We start from the raw sequence: 15,172 nt of genomic DNA, 5'->3' as shown, positions 1-15,172 counted from the left end.
CTCGACTCAGGGGACCGGCTGAAAAAGGGGTCCCGTACTCCTCTGCCATCTTAATTCCGGCTGCTCTGATTTTGTTTCATTCTTTCGGTGTTTTTCACTATTATACAATCTTTGTTTTATATGTTAGGTTTAACTAGGATAAACATCCTCCCTCCTTTTTACAGTTATTTCATAGCTTTGCATGTGTTTGCATGTATTCAAGTTGGATAGAATGAAATTGCACATGTAAACGGGGGACAATCCACCATTTCTAGTCTATTGTTTTATTTCTAATCTCATTTTGAACTCTCTTGATTTTCATTTTTCTGATGTTCCTTCAAGTAAGGAATACCCTTTGGAGAGTTCTCCGCCAGTCAAAGTCCACAAGCAGCGTGTCCTCGCACACGGGCCAGCTGCTGCAAGCTGCATCCAGTACTCAGGTACGCCGCGCCCAGGGCTGCCCTTCACCGCATTTCCAAGGGTCTTTTACCTGCCCCTGTTTTGTCATAAATAGAGCTTCAAAAATCTCGGTTGCATGAAGTTTTGTAGCACTGTTCGAGTCCGGATTAAAATCAAAGCTCACGTTGCCTTTGAGCGTACTGGCATTAGGGCATCCGCGCTCACGCTGGTTGCTGCTACAGATGGGAGCTCCTGGATTGGGAATTAGAAGCTCACCCAGCTCTGTGCTTTGCATGTGTGACCCTCTCCTCTGTAGCATTGGAGGGAGCCGCGAGGGGGTCGGGCTGGTTCGCGGAGGTGGAGGAGACCGCTCAGGGCGGATGACTTCAGTGTCCTGTGTGGTCGCCATCCCTCCTGGGAGGAGACTTTCCTACAGGGCCCTGCGCGTTTTGGGTTTGTGGTGGCCACATCGCTCTCGAGCGTGTTGAAATGCCTCTGCCAGACTCTTTGCTGGGTCTTCAGCACTTTTCCTAAGTGAGTTTGGAGGAGTCGGGAGCAGCTCCCGTCCACGTGGCTCTGCGATCTGAGCTCTTTCTGCAGGAGCACACGTTGTTTCTGGTTTCTAGACTTACCCGGAGGGGAGAAGATATGTTTGTCCTCAGTCCCGGTGGCTAGAAGGCCATCCCTCAGCATTTTGAGGGCATTCCTGCAGTTTTCATTACTTCCAACTATGCTAAGTTCCCTTTGTTTATCATGTAAGTTTAGTCAAAACATGTTTGAGTGATTTTGGGAAATGAGATACATACGATCATCAGTAAAGTACCTTTGTGGTGTGAGATAGTCTTGCTTATTTATGATCATGATTGTATGATGTGATTAGAAATAAAGTAGGAGCCTTGAGTTGGAAAATCATGGGGATCTGTAACTTAGTTCTGCCCTGTGTTAGGGGTAGGTTTAATTATTCCTGTGTAGCTGATCAGTATGTGTCTTTAAAATCTGTTGATGGGAGGCAGGATGCCCTGGGGCTTAGGGTTCTCTGGGTTCAGAACCCCGTGCTGACTCTGACCAGCCCTATGGCTCCTAACTCCCGGGTCCTCTCTAAAGAACGTCCTGGGGGTTGCCACCTGGTGGACCCTCACAGTGCGGTGCTTAGCCGTTGAGCAAGTGCTGTTTGTTGTAGGTTCCCTCACTACCTGACGAAACGAATGTCAGGTTAACTCAGATTCTGTATTTACCTGCTGCAAGTGCGGCTCCTGTGAGCCGTGATCTTATACGGATCTCTCTTACCGTGTTTAAGCAGGAGACGGACAGTGGCTGCAAGTGCGGCTCCTGTGAGCCGTGGTCTTATACGGATCTCTCTTACCGTGTTTAAGCAGGAGACGGACAGTGGCTCGCCTGTGGCTTTGCTAACCACTTGTCACTGGTCTTCCGCGCTGATCTCACTGGGACACCTGCTGTGTTTTCAGGTATGCCGTGTGTTAATTTTAGTACTATGAATTTATGGGTGGTTCTCCTTTGGTTCTGGGTATCAGTTGCTATTCTCCTCAAGATCAGACTGGACTGGAACTAAGGCTTGCATGGAGGTTTAGCGAACTAGATTAGCCCCGCTAAACTGGGCAGAGGGGGTGGAGCCAGGGAGCGCCCCACGGTCAGGGAACCAAGCTTTTACAAAGTTCCAGGGGAGGGGCAAAGTCAGATCTTACAGACGTGACTAAAGCGCATTTGGAAAATTAGGAGGGTTTATACACAGACATTTTTATAAAGGTAAGGAGGTGAGGATGTTTCTCGGGTGAGTAGATTTGAGGTGAGGGCAGCAGTGTTGGAAGTCTTGCTGTTTTAGCTTCCTGACAGATTCCTAGTCCTGGAGCCCTGAGCTACCCCCACTCTCAGTCAGGCTCCTGGGCCCGCTCGCTGCAAGACTCACACTTGGTAGATATTTTAGCAACAACAAAAACACAAAAAACCCCAGAAATGCTGCCAGTCCAGGTGTTTCTGTGAAGTAGGGGAGAGGCGCCTGGCGGAGGGCGTGAGGCATGGTGGGTGGAGGGGTGCAGGAGCATGCCCCGCAGTGTTCTCCCAGACTCGGCCACCTCCAGGGGCTACAGCGGGCTTCCTGGCCCGCAGCCCACCTTGTCCCCTATGCTCTGTGGCTCCTCCTGGCTCAAAACCTTGGTTCTGAATGCTCTTGTTAAGGCACCTTGCGTGTGCCCGGGACTCCATGTGGGTGTGTTTCTATCGCTCAACAGTGGATAGAAATGGCAATTATGTTGGATGTGGATGTTTCTCTGTTTTATTGAAGGAATAGGGCTTGTGGCTGAATTCAGATAATGCAGGAGATGTTCAAACTCACCTTTTAAAAAAGTGCCCTGTTTATCTTTTGGAGAAAAGAGTCATTCTTACCCACCCCACCTGTTCTAGAACACCATTCCGCCGTGTACCGCTGGGTTACTAGTCATATGGTTCAACTTTGAAAATACGATTGCTTTCTCCACACTTCACGCAAAAAGCAGGAAAATGGGCGCTTTAATTTTCATTGCAATCTAGGGCAAATGAGACCAGTATCATCTGGATGTTTCATTGTGGTTACAATTAGATGCTAAGTTAGAATTCCCTCCTGGAGAACTCAGGACTGGGTCCCAGGAGAGCACAGCCGGCTGTGTGTCCCAGCTTGAAAACCAGTGGTCATGATCGCGTTTAATTTAGTAAGGGCCTTTGAATGTGGAACGCTTCCTGTCACACCTGGTTGTCCAGCACAAGCATTGTGGGGACGCTGCTTCCATCCCTCAGTTAGTGAGTGCTGGGCACAGAACAGAAGCTCGAGGACACGGGTGGATGGATCTGAGCACATCGCGGGAGGATGCGCCCAAGGCTGAGGGGTGTAACAGTGGAATTCTGGGGCCAGCCACTTCATAAGATTAAATTTGATTAAGATTTTATTAAATATTATGGAGTTGCATAAAAACCAATTCTGAAAAAAGGGTGGACTTGCTCTCAGAATGTCTTGCTTCCTGGTGTTAAGTTCTCCCCGTCTGCTTGATCTCGGCCACGCTACTGCCACCCTGTGTTCCTTCTCTGTGGCATGGGGGTCACACACCTCAGGCAAGGCCCTGGCCCCAGGGAAGGAGAGGACTCAGAAATGTCTTGTGTTCCTGCTCCTTCTGTTCCTGGGGTTCATCACCCCAGTGTGCACACCACAGGGGCATCTGCCATCCAAGGTGGGAGGCCCTCAGTGTGGTTCCGTGAGAAGGCAGTGTGTGCAGCATGGGGCTGACCTGAGGGGAGGAAGGAGAAGCCCAGCCGAGGTCCCTGCTAGGCACACTGTCCAGCTGGAACTGGGGTCCCTGCACCAGGCCTCGAGATCACAGCTGCTTGTGTGCAGGGTGGAGCTCAGAGGAGAAGGTTGTGTAGGGTTGTCATTCGGAGTCAGAGAGGTCTGTCCCTGGCCTCCCAGCTGATGCACTGGGATGCCTTGTGATGCCTGGGGACCAGCAGAGGGACGCCCCTTTACAGTTTCTACGATGGGAGCACTTCTTCTTTGGTAACTCAGTTGATCTTGTCTGGGCTTCCAGGCTGGAATACTAGTTAGCAGGGAGGGACGGAAGGACAGAGGAGGGTGTCCTCACTCTGCAGTGGATTATCACTTAATTGGGAAGAATTACACCCAGTTAAACGGTGGTGACTTCAGAGTACGTGTCCCTGACTCTTGGGTGAGGTGGTGGCAGTCTCAGCTCCCCTCTGCGATGTCGAGGAAGGGAGCCACTGGGCTGGGAATCCAGGTGCGTCTGCAGGTCCCAGAGCCGGAGCAGGCAGAGCCGCCTACATTTCATGCCCTCACCCTGAGCCTGCGGCCGGGTCCACAGACTTGGGACGCTAGCGGGTGGTTGTGGCTATCAGACACACTGACCTTCAGTGAAACATCACGGGCGCCGTACCCGGTGACAATTACACGCATTGTGTCCCCCAGCCTTGCTGCTCCCCGCAAAGCAGCAATGGTGCGGGCCTGCAGCCTGGTGTGATGGGGCCTTTGTCCTCCTGGTAAAACTCCCAGAAACTACACCAGAGGGCAGCAGAGCTATTTCAGGAAATCCAGCTCTGGTTGTCTTGGGTCGCGCTACAGAACGGCAGTGCGCACTCTATAAATCCCTCCTGCGGTTCCATCTCTTCCTCATTGGTTCTCTGGCTGGTATGCAGCTCCCTGTGTCCTCTGCCGTGGTCCGGCCGCAGTAAGAATATCCTTCCGGGGGTGCTGGCTTCCGTGCATGTTCAGTCACAGAGTGCTTGAGCTGGAGGCCGGCAAGTTCCCGGATGCGCTGCTGAGTCCATGGGTCCTCTCTCCGCTGTCCTGGCCAGACGCGGACCTGCAAAGCCCACAGAGAAAGGGGCTTTGCTGTGGCGCTGGGGTCACCAGGCCTGTCCCACGTGCCCCGTGTAGCACAGTACCATCCAGACTTCCCAGTTGTGCCGTCGCCGTGGGCACTCGCACCCTAGCCTGCCCTCTCTCTGTCCCTCTCCACTCCATAAAGCCCACGGTTTTCTTTTTTCTTTTCTTTTTAAAGATTTTATTTACTTATTTGACAGAGAGAGAGAAAGCGAGAGAGGGAACACAAGCAGGGGCAGAGGGAGAGGGAGAAGCAGGCTTCTCACTGAGCAGGGAGCCCGATGTGGGGCTCCATTCCAGAATGCTGGGATCATGACCTGAGCCGAAGGCAGATGCTTAAGGACTGAGCCACCCAGGCGCCCCAAGCCCACAGTTTTCATTTCCGCAACGGCCAGCCTGTCTGCCTTTCCTTGGGCTCCTCTGCTTCTCAGAGCAGCAGCGTCAGGACCCTTTTACGATTGCCTCCTGGGGTGCTGACCTTTCTAAGCGCCTCTGATGGAGGCAGGATGCAGAGGTCGGCCTGTGTCAGAGACAGCAGGTGCCCAGTGGGAAGGAGTGGGGCTGGCAAGTGGGCTGGCCCGGTGCTAGTGCATCCGGTTCCTGCAGAGGCATGCGTCTGTTCTCTGGGGCCCCGTGCTGCCAGCCACTTCCTCAGGGCCGCGTGGACTGCTGGGCAGCGTGGAGCTGTGGCAGATGCGGGACAGGGAACCCGCTCGCAAGGACCCGCTGTCCCAATGACCATGTGTGTGGTTGGAGTAGTCTGTGGACTGTATTGGGTGCCCAGCCCGGCGCCTGGCAGGTCAGGCCCCAGCCTACCTCAGTGCACACGCCCTTGCATAGAAGGAGTGGGTGCAGCACCTGACCCCTGGGCCCGCTCCCTGTGAACTTAGTGATCCGACATCCTGATCGCTAGACATGAGGAGGGGTCACATCAGAAGGCAGGGTTTCGCTGTCTGCCAAGTCAGGGCCAGTAGTGGCGGGCACAGAGGTCAAGGGGTCATAACAGCCCAAAGGACAGACCGCAGTTGGCGGTAGAGCTTCTCTTCAGGTGTTTCGATGAGAAGTGAGAAGCAAGTAACCAGTATGTTCTTGATCCCGTGATGGGGGTTGAATGTTACTTCTCATCTCATTCCTGTACACTCCTGTCTGCTGGGGAGGCTCTCGTGGGGCACATTCATCAGCCCTGCTGCTGGCGAGGCGGCCTGTGTGCAGCGGTCCCGGACACTGAGCACGGCCGCTGCGCAGAGCCCAGACGCCGACGGCCCTAACAGTAACAGACCACATGTGGCTGCACTCAGCACGCCCTTCTGACCTGTCCCTTCAGTGCTAAGGGAATAACACTTCTTGAAGACGCGTTATTGTGACGCCCACAGACTTCTGTACTTCTTATAATGCTACATTTTATGAGTTTCTACAGTTTATGTTCCTTACGTGCACCCATAATTTTGAGCTGCATGTCCCGTACATTTTGAAATAGCTCCTTCACAGACGGTACTAAGCCTTTAAATGAGCACGGTTCACCTGCTTGGGCTTCGGTTTCCCTGGTGCCACCGTAGCTTGGCAGCGCCGCCGGCCCAGCGATCTGCTGCTGGAGGAGCTGCGTCCTGCTGGACGGGAGGCCTAGGGCCCCTCTGCTTCTGTCTCCCGCCAGGTCACGACGGGGCAGTGAGCACCGTGTGCTGGAGCCATGACGGCCGGCGGCTGCTATCTGCTTCCCAGGACGGGACGCTGCGGCTGTGGTCGCTCCGCAGGGCGGAACTCGTGTTGTGTGTGGTAATGGGCGACCCCAGTCGGTTACGGGCAGGGTTTCCCTGACCAGCCCTGTGGCCCCCAGACTGGCAGACTCACAGAGGCACGCAGCACCTTCTTGGGCCCCGGGCTTTTACCCTCACCGGGAGCGTGGGAAACGGGGTGAACCAGAGTTGCCTCAGTGCACCCACCATGGTCGATGACTCAGCATTTTCGTGTGTGTGTGTGTGTGTGTGTGTGTGTGCGCGTGCACACACACACACGTGTCACGTGCATACATGCGTGACAGCCTCGCACACACACGGGCATGTGTGCAGTTGTGTGCAGGCACAGTTACCTGTGAGCGTTTCCACATGCTTATAAGAGACCATTTGGACACAACGGGAGAGGCGAGAAGGGGAGATGGTGATGATGTCACAGCTGAGACGGGGGAAAGGGAGGTGACAATAGGGCTGCGCCCCCACGAGTCAGATCAGGATCTGGCGAACTGCAGATTGTCAAAGCTGTGGTTAGCACTTATCTCCTGTGGTCTTACTGTGAAAGGGGGACTGAATCCTCGGAAGACTGGCCAGGAAGGGACGTGTGCAGATCAGGGACTCCAGGACGAGGTGTTTGGAAGCAGCTTCATGGGGACGGGTCTGTTTTAGGGTCGTTGACACTGTCGTCTCCCACACGTGACTCTGTGGGTTCGAAACACACACCTGAGAGCAGATGTCTCAGAACTGGGTTCCACGGTTAGAATTTTGTTGTTAATAAAATCCTTGCTATTTAATATGCTCACTGCCAAGTTTCAATTTTATTTTATTTTAAAGTTTTTAAATGGCCAGGATTCAAAATACTCATTACAGAAAAATTTTAATCATGCGACATCTTTCAGAAATAGTCGGGAAGAAGAAACAAAATGGTGAACCGGTCCTAAGGAAGTGTGTCTGCGTTTAGAGTGGACGTGTGGGTTGGTAGGCGTCTCCGTGCGGCTCCTGTCGGCCTCTGCTACGTTGGCCGTGATGACTGATTTGCATTGCAGGGCAGAGACGTGTTTTCCAAGCCCGTTGGGTCTGCGCAGTTCTATTACATAGACACTTTCATACTGCTGTCTTCTGGCCCCGAGCTCCAGCTCCTCACGTACCACGTGGACACTTGCAAGGATGAGATCCAGAGGTGCGTGGTCTGCCCTTCCGTTCCCTGTCTCTGCACGGTCGGGGGAGCCCTGTTTCTTACTGGGTTGTCCGTAAATAGAGTGTTTACATTTAAACATGTCACCTCACTGCAAGCTGCTGGCGAGAGCCGAGGGATGGGCTTCTCCCTCCTCAGAGCTGGTCTGTGGTGCGGCGCGGGGCCCTTGGCGCAACGAGAGGCTCCGGGGCTTCTGCAGGTGGAGCTCTTGCCACTTGTAGTGAAGTTAAAACACGAACCACTTCATACACACACACACACACACGTACACGTACTAAACATACAGACTGATCGCCTGTTCACACCTCCCTGTGCAAATACTAACATTTGTTTTGTTTTCAAATATCGTAAAGAAACAAAACATTACAGGGATAATTAATGGCCTGCCTTCCCAGGCCAGTTCCCACCCCTCGTTCCTCTGCTTTTTCTCCTTACCACGGTAAGTGTAGCTACCATCTGTCACCACACAGAGTTACCCAGTACTATTCACTATAGTCCTGTGCTGCACTCCCATCCCCGGACCCGTATTTCCTAATCCCCTTCCCCTCTTCCACCCATGCCCCCCACCTGCCACCAGTTTATTCTCTGTGTGCATGAATCTGTTTCTGTTTCGTTGTTCTTTTGTTTTTTAGATTCCACATATAAGTGAGATCACAGGGTGTCTGTTTTTCTCTGACTTCTTTCACTTAGCATACTACTCTCCAGGTCCATCCTCGTTGCACGTGGCAAGGTCTCATCCTCTCTGATGGCTGAGTACTGTTCCATTGTACATATGTACATCTCATCTTCTTCATCCGTTCGTCTGTCCGTGGGCACCTGGCTGCTTCCAATCTTAGCTGTTGTAACTGTCCTCTTGTTGAGATTGGTGTGTTTGCTTCCCATCCATGCTTTTATATTTGCTAATGCAACACATCTTTCATAATAATCAGAATTGTGTTTCTGAGATTTAGCCATGCTTGTGAACGTGACTTCAGTCTGTTTGCAGCCTTGCTGTGAAATTTTATACAACAGAAATGTGCCATGGCTTCCTCACCCATCCTCTTGTTGCCAGAGAGCTGGCTTTTCCCGACTCGCTCTTGTTCTCTAACCAGTGGTCTGCTGGATTTCCTTGTGCACATGTGGACATGGGACCATGGCAGGTGATTTCAGACTCGTCTGCTCTGTGCTGGCAGCGAGACAGTGAGGGCAGGTTTTGTCTTTCTCTGGAGGCTGGCTGTCCTTCTGTCCTCTCTGCAGGGGATGCCGTCTTCTTTCCTGTAACTAAGTACCTGACTATGGTGCGTCATGTCAGCCTGGAGTTGAGCCATCTGGAGGGTTAAGGCTCACAGACTTGAGGTCTGTGTGCTGGTTCTGTTCTGCTGCTTTTCACTTTATGATTTCAAGGTGGATGCTGGAGCTCCAGGCATCACATTCATGTTCTTACAGCAGCATGAAGGGGTAGACCCCTGGGAGCATGCAGGCCTTTGGGGCTGGGACCTGTCTTAGGAACGTAAGGGCAGGAATTGTCAGAGTGTATAAACTGGGCGGATTGCTGCGAGACTTCCCTCACCCATCAGATGTGTGGAGTCACCCTCACATCGGCGTGTCTGTGCTCTTACTGTGGGGCGTGTGAGTTTGAACAGGTCTGAGCTCAGGGTCTGTCTTGTGAGTCATTGTGGCTTCTGTTTCATCCCCAGCCCCTTGTGCCCATTGGGAGACCTGTGGGCAAGTTTTCAGCTTAGTAGGCTGATGGGGTAGCTTTCTCATTGTGAAGGAGGAACACACATGGCAGGTACCCCTGGCTCCCAGCAAGAAGATTGGCTTACTCTTAGGTCAGCCGCTTGGCCAAGAAACGTGCGCTGAGGCTGGGATAGATTTGGCTCAGGTGTGATGTATCCGTGGGGTCACAGAGGCTCCTGAGCGGGATGCAGGTGCCGTGGCCGGACAGACAGCAGAGAGTGCCCTGGGCTCCTTGTAGCATTACCGCTGTAGCTTCCTGGCCCCTGGTCTGCCGTGGGTGCTCATGCCCATGAGGCCGCGGCGTGGCATCGTGTGCCTGCTGCATCTTACCAGCCAGCTTCCCACTGGCCTGAGTTTGGAGCCAGGTATTAGGACCTGAATGGTTACTGGTTGTTGCAAGCCAGGCATTTTTAATGTCTTCACATTTTTGATAATACAGTTCCCTGGAAAGAAGTACTGTGTTTGCAGACTATTTGCTTCTGGTCCAGCAGACAAAGCTGGGGCGTGGAGATGGCCTTCACGCCTGATTCCTTCCATGCTGGCCTCGCATGCGCTTACATGCCCCTTTGCGAATGGTCCAACCCTTCAGCGGGTGGTCGTGTGCGGCCCAGGCGGCCTCACCTCCTCTGTCTGGGGAGATGACCCACGGAGGTTGCTTGAGAAAGGCCCTTCCCCAGGCCTGCTGCTTGCTTGGGCTGCAGCTGCTTTCCCCACTGGAACGCCAGAGTCAGCTGGGGGTCGTGACTCTTGGAAACTGGCAAGGCTTCAAATGATGGGACGCCAAACCTCCCCCGGGCCACAGGCATGAGTGTCTCTCAGCAAAGCTGTCTGTTCCTTGGGCAGGGCTCTGGCCGGCCCGCTCAGTGCACCTCGGCCCTTCTCGTGGAGCAGATCCTCTCCCTCTGAGCCAAATTGGGCACGAGGCCCGCTATGCCTCATGAATACCTGTGCCTTAAACGGGGACTGTCCCTTCCCCATTCCCACCTCACCTCCACATCCTGTGATTTTAGCTGTGTCTGTTCTCCCTTGGCTTGCGTGATCTTTCTGACGTGTCTGTCCTGGTCTGAGCTGTTTCCGTGCCTCTCCCATGACACAGCTGCTTTCTGCCCCATTAACCACCTGCTGTTTGATCCCGCGCAGTTTTTCAGCAGGAACGCACAGTAATTTGTGGGATCTTTGTGTTGTCACTGAGCTTCCCTTCAAAACTCTCCTGTGACTCCGCTCCATTTGTCCCTCCAGTCTGTGTGGCTGACCTCCACATCTCCATTCCCCCCAGGACCTGCTGTCTGAGTCATCCCTCTGGATGCCCGTCTCTGTGCCTATCCTGCATATGTGGCCCCAGGCCCCCACGCAGCATTCACCCACCCGTGGAAGGTATAGGCTGATGGCCTGTTCATCCCCCCTCTCAGCTGCCCAGCAGGCTCAGACATGGAGCCCTCCCGGCGCTCTGCCCCAGCCCCCACCTGCTCCTGCCCCTGTGTGGGCCAGGATCACATTGTAAGATTGCTGGCAGGTTCCCTTCCTTTACAAAATTATTGTTAGGGATTCTTGAGGTCGTATGTTTATTAAACCAATACTAACTGCTTATGTTACCCTTTAGAAAGTATTAACATATGTGTAAATGGAAATACAGATAGTTTATAACTGGTTGGATGTCTTCTTAAGTATACATAATTATTTTAGAATTAGGAGAAAAATTTGCTTTCTCATAGACAGGAATGAATTATTTGGGGCTTTATATGATATTTTTTCATGAAGTTTTCCTATAGGAAAAGTTAGTTTCCTAAAGGAATATTAAGGTAGCTGACGTATTCCTTTGATGTTATAAAATGTAATTGAGATATGAAAACTTTTTTCATAGTCAGCTTTTTAACAGTAGAATGCTTAGTTGTGGGAGGGAAACAGAAAGATCGATTATCTTTATTTTTCTTTCAGATACAAACAGAAGAGCAGGTGCAAACGTGTCTTCAGACTTGCTACGACTGGTATGACAGAGATTACCAGTTTATCAGCCGTAAACGACTTCTATTCCTGTATCCTTGCCCCTGCTCTTGGTTTTCACATCCTGAGCCTCACCCCCTGGCAAGAGCGTCTGCTGAGGGCCCAGGCTGCAGGTGCACTGCTGAGCACGGGACTCAGGGAGCTCACGTCTTCTGCATTAATTACACGTGCAGTGATTCCATCTCCGTGGTGAAGAGAGTGCCAGAGGAAAACTAGATGTGGACGTAGCAGAGCATATGACATACAGCAGGGTGATCTGGTATTTCTGTCTGTAGTTTATTGTATAATACGTAGTAATTTAGTACTTTTTAAAAATGAACTGCTACACTTGCGATGGGCATCCTTCCATTAACGAAAGTTTGCCCCAGCTCTGTGGGGGCTGGCAGACGTTACAGCAGTAATGTTGAATCTGAAATTGAGGCTAAAAGTTTATTTTTTGACTTTTTTTGGCTAGCATCATCCCTTTTAATTAAAAAGCATTGGTTTTGATTTATTTAGAAGAAAAGCTCTGATCTTCAGGAATTCATTTTATAAAATTTTAAGTTATTCGGAGGTCTAAGTTATGTTCTTTTGAAGAATTTTATAGTTGACATTTCAGAAGGACTGATAGAAGGTGTCAGAGGCTCTAGTGTGTTTTAATTACAAATGTGGTGTTTTTATGCTAGAACCTTTGCTACACACATGACACAACACCTAGCAGAATTGTGTCCTTGTGAGTATTCTGGCCTCGAATAGTGGTTTCTGTGTATTTCAGTGTAAGCACTGGGTTTATTATCGAATCTAGTGGTCCTTCTACCATATATACTATCCATGACACTGCTCTGAGCCGCACCTTGGAGGCGGAGTAGTTCTGGTGGTCACTAACTGCCACTCCCGTCCCCAGTGTAGGAGTTAGTGGCGCTCAGTCGACAGTATGCCATGCTGGGAGTGGTGGGCTCTCGTGTGGCCGACTCGGGTGGCCCTGTCCACGTTCATGGTTGTATTGCTAATTTTACCATCAGACCTGTCTTCTGAGCTCAGTACCCATAGATTCAGCTGCCGTTCCATCTCTTGATTTGGGCATTTCCTGGAGCCCTCAAACCTCATTTCACTGAAGTTAGACCTCTGGGCTTCCCACCTTGAGACGGGTACCACCTGGGTCTGCCCTAGTCCACGGCCCAGCAGCTCCTGCCAGACGCCCAGCACCAGAAGGGGGGGAGCAGGGCTGTGATCACAGCTTCTGTGGAGCCTCAGATGGTCATGCCCATCATCCCCGGTGTGTCTCCTTGGTGTCCCAAAAGTACTAACAGAATACACGGGACGGCTCACTCCCGGTGGCGGGTTGTTGAGAGGAGTTCCCTAACTGAGTGGCACAGATCTCGTGCTCGCGGCCGGCCGGAACAGGACTCTGGAGGTTTTTGACCTCAATGCAGGTTGCAGCGCAGCCGCGATCTTGGAAGCCCATTCACGGCCTGTCCACCAAATCTGCCAGAATAAAGTGAGTGAGCTGTTGACAGCACTTATCATTTGTAAAATTGTATGTTTAAAGTGTTTGACTCGTACAGATGTCTGATGCAAGTTTAACAGTTTGCTACCGAATTCATTGCTAATTTTTGGTCATCATTAAATTTTGTAAGCCTCGATGTTTGACCTTAGAAGATAGTTTAATGCCATATGGAATGTTAATTTTTGTACTTTCCTCTTTGATTATTTTGTGGGCCTATTTTTCAGCTTTATTAGTAATGCATTCACACTTAAAACTTGATGAAGGGTTTGGGTGTTTCAGGCTCTGAAGGACTGAGCGAGTCATGTAGACCCTGCTGGAATGTGAGGTACCTTCAGGAATCAGTAGTTTCTCTTTGTAAGATGTTCCTATCTGTCTTGACAGAGTAGTAGTTTAAAACTACCCACAGCTGAGGGTTACAGACTCGAGATTAGAGGAGGTGCTGTTTTGATGAATTCATTGTCTCATAGTTTAGTTTAAAAGACACTTTGCAGACCAAAAGCCATTTAAGATTTGTGAACAAAACTTGTTTTTAGGACTGCAACTACAATTTGGATTTTTGATATATTTGCAATGACTTTAATTTATAAATAGTCTTCTGAAATCTGCATTATGATCTCAAGGGTATCATTGTTCTTTTTTTAGAAGGAGGGACGGGCAGAGGGAGAGAAAATCCTAAGTAGGCTCCACCCCCACCATTACCACCATCATCACCGTCATTACCACCATGACTGTTTCAGCTGCTGAAATTGGAAATACAAAATATAGTTTTGGAGTTTTAAATGCTTTTTATTTATAAAAAAATAAAATCCCAGTTTTAAAATAATGGTAAAGATAATTCTTTTAAACTAAACCAATTTTCTCATATTTTCAAAAGAAGTTATTTCATTTTGAAAATTGATGTGATGCTATTTTGTCTGACATCTTGGGGTTTTCTTGTTTCCATTCCTCTGTTCCGATTTCGTGGTAGAAGACTTTTAAACCTTTTGCATTCATTACTTTTCTCTGTGGCAGGGATTAAATAAGATTTACCTGTGCAGGTAAATCTCTTAACATATCCTCAGTTCATTTAATAACAACTATTCTTCCTATTTTTTTAAAATATGAATTTATGAAGGTTAGTAGGCATTGCCTTAGAAAACTCTCACTTCTCAAATGCACCTAATTCCACACGATCCCTTTGTTCCTGTGAGTGTTAAGGACAAATGTGCAAGAATTTGCTACTTGCAGTAGAAGATCAGAAGCCGAATTAAGAAGCTGCTTTCAAAGAAATTGTATACAGAATGTGGGAGGTGTGGGCATGGGTCATATTTACACAAAGCTGACTGTGGCGAGTGCTGTCACGTGAGATGACAGAGTGTGACGGCCGTGATGAGGATGTTTATTGTCTCCTGGGAAGATTGGAGAAGGCTATATTTGACTGGGACTCTACCTTGTCGCGTATTGTCAGATAGAACTTGATTTTAGGAGAATTTTGAAGTATGTAAAAATAGGTTGCCTTAGCCCACGCAGTTAGTGAGTTTGGGCTAACAGGCAGGTGGTTCCCTGTGTTCCGTGTGTCCTCACAGCCTGACTCCCTCACGTAAACCCATGGTATGAATGCCACGAGTGCACCCAGCACTGCCTGGTCAGCAGCTCCCTGGGCAGTCTGTCCATCCATTCTCCTGCCCCAGCTGCCATCTGCTGCCACCCCAATCCGCTGTCTCCACAAAGCTGTTCCTCAACCCAGTCATACTCCCACTGCTAAATACAAGTGAACATCTCACTGTCTTCCTTGAAATTCCTCGAGGTTCCCAGCAACTCTTGAGATAGAGTCAGACTTGGCCTGCAGGCCCTTGCTGCTCTCCTGTCTCATCCCTGTGTGGACGTACGTGTTGGCATGGACTCTGGTCTCAGGCAGGGTTTGTGAGGGAACCTGGGTTGCTGGGCCCAGTACCATAGGTGGCTTCTGTGGGATGCATTGAGATCTGGTGATGGTTAGCTCCTGGGGGGCTCTCTCCAGGACAGGAGGAGGCAAACCCCCAATGTTGCCCTGTCACGCTCTTACCGGTGCACACACCATACTCACGTGTGCCGAGTGCTCCCCTGCCGGACACGACGTGCTGAGCATGCGTGAACTCCGTGCTCAGAGAGCCCTAGTGCATAGACGTGGAAGCTGAGGCACGCCGCGGCAGTTCCCTGAGCCGCATCCTCAGCGAGTGTGCCCTCAGTCGGCCATTGGGCCGCCGAGCTCCGGGTCCAAACACAGTGCGGAGCTGTGGTCTGGGAGCCGCTGTGCTGGCGTCTCGTGT

The 15,172-nt window shown here is 50.8% G+C and overlaps 1 protein-coding gene across 1 annotated transcript in view; it reads left to right on the top strand.

Moving 5' to 3' along the window:
- Positions 1-15,172, top strand: part of WDR27 (WD repeat domain 27) — a 103,364-nt gene that overhangs the window by 48,630 nt on the left and 39,562 nt on the right. The window contains exons 14-19 of the mRNA XM_040627498.1: positions 322-419; positions 1,755-1,844; positions 6,408-6,529; positions 7,530-7,663; positions 11,333-11,430; positions 12,754-12,875. Coding sequence (XP_040483432.1) covers positions 322-419; positions 1,755-1,844; positions 6,408-6,529; positions 7,530-7,663; positions 11,333-11,430; positions 12,754-12,875 — 664 coding nt within the window. The remainder of the gene's footprint in view (positions 1-321; positions 420-1,754; positions 1,845-6,407; positions 6,530-7,529; positions 7,664-11,332; positions 11,431-12,753; positions 12,876-15,172) is intronic.

This window comes from Ursus maritimus, unplaced genomic scaffold, assembly GCF_017311325.1.
Source record: "Ursus maritimus isolate PB19 unplaced genomic scaffold, ASM1731132v1 scaffold_13, whole genome shotgun sequence".
NCBI lineage: Eukaryota > Metazoa > Chordata > Mammalia > Carnivora > Ursidae > Ursus > Ursus maritimus.
Note: the sequence above shows the minus strand (reverse complement) of the source record. Positions and strands in the feature narration are given on the sequence as shown.